This window comes from Tachysurus vachellii, chromosome 25 (assembly GCF_030014155.1).
Source record: "Tachysurus vachellii isolate PV-2020 chromosome 25, HZAU_Pvac_v1, whole genome shotgun sequence".
Lineage (NCBI taxonomy): Eukaryota > Metazoa > Chordata > Actinopteri > Siluriformes > Bagridae > Tachysurus > Tachysurus vachellii.
In genome coordinates, this window is record NC_083484.1 from 1,207,501 (window position 1) to 1,212,500 (window position 5,000).

At 41.4% G+C, this 5,000-nt stretch overlaps 1 protein-coding gene across 7 annotated transcripts in view; it reads right to left on the bottom strand.

Annotated features, from left to right (window-relative positions):
• ctnnd2a (catenin (cadherin-associated protein), delta 2a) overlaps positions 1-5,000 on the bottom strand; it is a 228,907-nt gene that overhangs the window by 123,779 nt on the left and 100,128 nt on the right. For all 7 annotated transcript variants that reach the window (XM_060862327.1, XM_060862326.1, XM_060862324.1 and 4 more), the window contains 2 exons: positions 3,496-3,530; positions 1,727-1,843 (listed from right to left, as the gene is read on the bottom strand). In XM_060862327.1, coding sequence (XP_060718310.1) covers positions 1,727-1,843; positions 3,496-3,530 — 152 coding nt within the window. The remainder of the gene's footprint in view (positions 1-1,726; positions 1,844-3,495; positions 3,531-5,000) is intronic.

The window sequence follows — 5,000 nt, forward strand, 5'->3', positions numbered from 1 at the left end:
GACGCCTTTTTGGTGTTGCTCACTCGGAGCTCTGCTCTGCGTTTACATCCTGCTGTTAGAGATGTGAATTCGTCATTGTTGAAGAGGCCAGAACTCACCGCGCGGTGCTACGACTAAAATGGAACTGTACACTTTTACCGCACCCTCGGGGCTCGGCTATAACGGTCACGCCTCCGATTTCAGAACGTCGGCTCTCGAACAGCAGGGAAAAAAGAGCGGCAGCACAAATCAGGGCAATTTTCTAAATATAATTTAATTACTCCCTCTTGACTTTTGTGGAGGCAGAAAATGGCGTACGCTTTTCATGCTCACAGCATTGTGGGTAATAGCACAGAACCCCCTGATTAACTCTGCTGAAATTGAAGGCTGTAAATGGCGTTAAAGTACTTTTTTTATTTTCGATGAAGGAGTTTATATTTCTGTACCGCTCAGTGTTCCGCCGTTATAATTCACACTTACATCCATTAACCATAAGGAGAGTTCATATGCAATTAGAACAGGGGGAGTATTAAAACAAAGTTTGTACTCTCCCTCTCTCTCTCTCTCTCTCTCTCTCTCTCTGTCTTGCTGTAATGGAAATTGATCAAATGATACACTAATGACAGTAATCATGAGGGCGCTGGACAGAAATGAGAGTTAAAATCAGGGTCTGAACCTTGTCCTTTGAATTTGCTCCGTTTCTGAATATTTATTCGTAGGTAGAAAAATAAAAAATAGAGCAATGAAATTTTAGACACGAGACGTGACAAAAGCCGCAAGTCTTAATGCTCAATTCGGATATTTTGCTCAGATCTGATTTTTTTCTTTGTCTGTTCACATTACCTTTTAAAATGTGGCCTATATCAGATACCAGTGTGAACTGTTTGCTGTTTCGAACTGACCCGCATGCGCAAACGAACAATAACGACGACGTCACACGCAGCACGACAAAGTTGCGCTAAAGTTGGCGAGGTTATGGAGGAAGTAAGTGTTTTCGCTTTTCTTTCTAAATGTTTGTGTAACGGCAGCACAGAGACGCAGTGTTTTGAAAATTTTCGGATGTCGAGGGCAACTTTTGATTATTTGATCCATTTTGTAGGCGTAGTCACGTTTGTGTGCGAACTCGCCGGCGCATAATTGTGACGAATGTCGATGTAGATTGACGTAAAAGTCACATCAAATCCGCCTCGGCTGTTCACACTGCGGCCACATCGGAAAAAAATCAGATTTGGGTCTGATTCAGGACCACATATGGAAGTGGTCTGAATCTGATTTGAAAAAATCAGACTACACACTACTCCTGAAGAAGTCTGATCTGGTCACCTGACCCCAAAATCAGATTTGGGCCACTTTTACCTGCAGTGTGAACGTGGCCAAAAGTCCTGTTTATTTTAGCAGAATCAGATCCAGAAGAAGCCACGCCCACGTTACAGCACAGCGTCTAGACGGCTAGCTAGCTAGAGTTTATAGACGTTACTCTTCTGGTAAAAAAAAAAGGTGTCTCTACATCCTTTACAGCTGAATCTGACTATACTTTAAATCAAAAGCAATATTCCTGAAAATGATCCTTTGCCATGTGTCTGATGATGTAACACTGTGGAGGAAGAGAAAGTAAACACGCAAACAGACGAACCCTGGATAATTAAAGACTTCCAGCTTCTCTGAATGTTTTCCCAACACTCCTTTAAAGATTCCCAGAAAAGAAGGAAACAGAAGAGTCCTTTAACAAGGTTTCAGAGTCACTCACGTTCACTTGTGCTGTATTCCTGATGGTTGAGAATTCCAGACTCCTGCAGGGACCTGATGCACGAGTCCACAAGCTCCAGTCCGGTGTTCAGCTCATCCTCGATGTCTTTCTGTCCATCTGTGCGGCACAGAGATGACAGAGATAACAGAAGGAGATTACGATCTCACCAGAATCTTAAAAGCTCAGGCTGAAGCAAAGCAGTCGGAATAAAACGGGTCGGCGTGTGAAAAACTCCAGAGTCTTTATGACGCTCGGCGGTTGAAAGCAGATGAAACGACACGATATTTACATGAGATTTACATGAGATTTGTGTGACTCGCCCCGAGCATGAACTCCACCCTGATCACATGATTATCAGTGTGTGTGTGTGTGTGTGTGTGTGTGTGTGTGTGTGTGTGTGTGTGTGCACCAGTCTCAAAGAAAATGGATGTTACTGTAGCTGTTGATATAAACTTTGATCTTTTACTTTCATGTAAATATTAATTTCTAGCTTCATTTCTAGCCTTTTTTTGAAAGAGTATTATTTCATGACCTCTTGTGTCAAACGTCTCGTGAACGTGTGTCTTATTTTGTTTTATTTTTTTATAGTGAGTAATAAAAGTGATCTGAATTCCTTCATTTTTTTATCCTTGTTTTCTTTTGTTGTTTTTGTTTGTTTCTACTTTACGGTGAAGCCAAATTTCCACCTTGTGGACATGAACACGATTTCTACGCTAACATGCGGGACAAAATGTACACTTTAATCAATGTACATCAACAACAAGAGACTTTTGATTGATTGAATGATTGATTGATTGGACATTTATATGCTAAATAGCATAAATGTAAATGTAGATGACACGTGAGTGTAAATCAGGACTCCTGCATCAAGGAGCATCAAGTTCCACAGCGGATCCTCAGAGTCGAGCTGACGATCAATCAGTCAATTTGTACATGTCGTCATTTAAATCTTAAAAACCCGCGACACGCAACGATCAAACAGCATCGCACACGTGACGATGACAGAATCACGTGTATCCCACGAAAAAGGCGTTGAAAGAGATGTGACGTATCTGACTCGGTTCTCCATAAACTTAATTTACTCATTGTTTCTAAAATGTGGCCAAACAGTCTAAAAGTCTGTGTCATCGAAGTCTTGCGTCTGACACGGAAACCGAAATGAAACAGCGAAGGCTTTAGCAAGCTCTAAAGGTGGAGGCGTTTGGATAAAACCCGTTTTCGACAAAACAAGATTAATTCCTAATCTGTGACGCCGACGCCGGAGAAAACACCGGAATCACTCCGAGCGGTGGAACGGAGCGAAATGAAACACGACTGCTGATGATACGCGAACACGGAGAGACGGAAAGAGGCGAAGACGCAGCCGGAGATGCGACGTGTTCTGCTTCAGACGTGCTGTTTATTTTTATTTCTTTATTTATTTACTTATTTATTTTTAAAGAAGAAGTAAAAACGAATAAAACGAACGTCTTGACGTACGTCGTTAACGCGTGGAACTGTTCTGAATCACGGCGAATTTCTGCATCTCTAATTTAAACCCTAACGCCAGATTAAGAGCTCGAAAGTTTCATCAAAAGAGGAATTAAACTGCTGCTTTTCTTCCTGTTTAATGTTCAGGTGTCAGACGTCTGAAACGTCACGGCATCAATCAGACGCGACGTTAGACAGACGGAGGCGGCGACGTCACGTCAGATCGTTAGAAACGACTTCGCTGTATAAAAGCGCTGATTTTTAACGTTTTTATTTAAACATCCAGAGGAAAAATTTACCTTCGATTTCCCAGCCGAGGTGTTCATCTGTTGAACTGTAACAGAAAAACACACCATTTGTGTTGTAAACATCATTTACCAAAAGTATTGGCACCCCGATGCAAACAGAATGGTAACAGTTGTAGCAGTTGTATAATTTCAATATTTTACTGAAATTGGAGAAAATTTTTTTTTCAATTTATTGTTGAATAAATAAGACAAACATAGCAAAAATATTGGCACCCCAAAGCCTAACTTATGTCATAAAATTCATGATATGTTTATTTATATAAACAAATTAAACCATGACCTCACAAACCATGTCTTCCTCGATTGGCTGGTGTTATTTTGAATGACAGTGCAGATCTCAGCATGCTCCTCCCACTCAGACAGCATGACCTGTTTTACTTGCCTGGGTTCCCGTGGTCTCTGGACGCCATTTGTTTTTGACCTGATTGTGTCTTGGCTTCTGACTTTAATGGTTGGATCGGATATTAATAAAACCGCCACAGATGAAGCCTCAAACATCTCCGGAGACACTAAGGGTGCCAATATTTTTGAAACCAGTGTTCATTCATTCTAAATATTACATATTTTCTATGTATATACACATATACTGTATATATACGTGTATAGGGAGGCAATAATTCTTCTCTCTCACACACACACACACACACACACACACACACACACACAGTACAGTGTTTATAGAGAAATCAATGGCAGTGCTCAGCTGAAGTAAACAGAGGCGACTGGAAAACACAGGAGCAGTTTTGTCCTCGACATTATGACTGTTCTGTAACACAGTGCACTGTAAAACACACACTCAGGTGTCATCTGCCCTCAAGTAATATGCTCACACACACACACACACACACACACACAGGCACCTATAGGTGCAATGTGTATACTCAGGTTAACTCACACCTGCAATTCAGAGGAATCAGAGCAGAAGGAAAGCACCTGGAAAAGTCCTTATATATATATAGGGTCGGGGTTCGATTCCCGCCTCCGCCTTGTGTGTGTGGAGTTTGCATGTTCTCCCCGTGCCTCGGGGGTTTCCTCCGGGTACTCCGGTTTCCTCCCCTGGTCCAAAGACATGCATGGTAGGTTGATTGGCATCTCTGGAAAATTGTCCGTAGTGTGTGAGTGAGTGTGTGAGTGAATGAGAGTGTATGTGTGTGTGCCCTGCGATGGGTTGGCACTCCGTCCAGGGTGTATCCTGCCTTGATGCCCGATGACGCCTGAGATAGGCACAGGCTCCCCGTGACCCGAGGTAGTTCAGATAAGCGGTAGAAGATGAATGAATGAATGAATATATATTTATATATAATAAATTATCTCTCTATTTTTATTGACATTTTATTTTATTGACATCCCATAAAATATTTTTAAAATTCACGGTTTCATATTTTTCTTTATTAAAGATCGGAACGTCTCTGTGTTCCTCCAAAAAAACAGCCACAAGATTATTTTCGTATTCTTTTACATTCTATAAATTTAAGGCAGAGTGTCTTTAAGACACA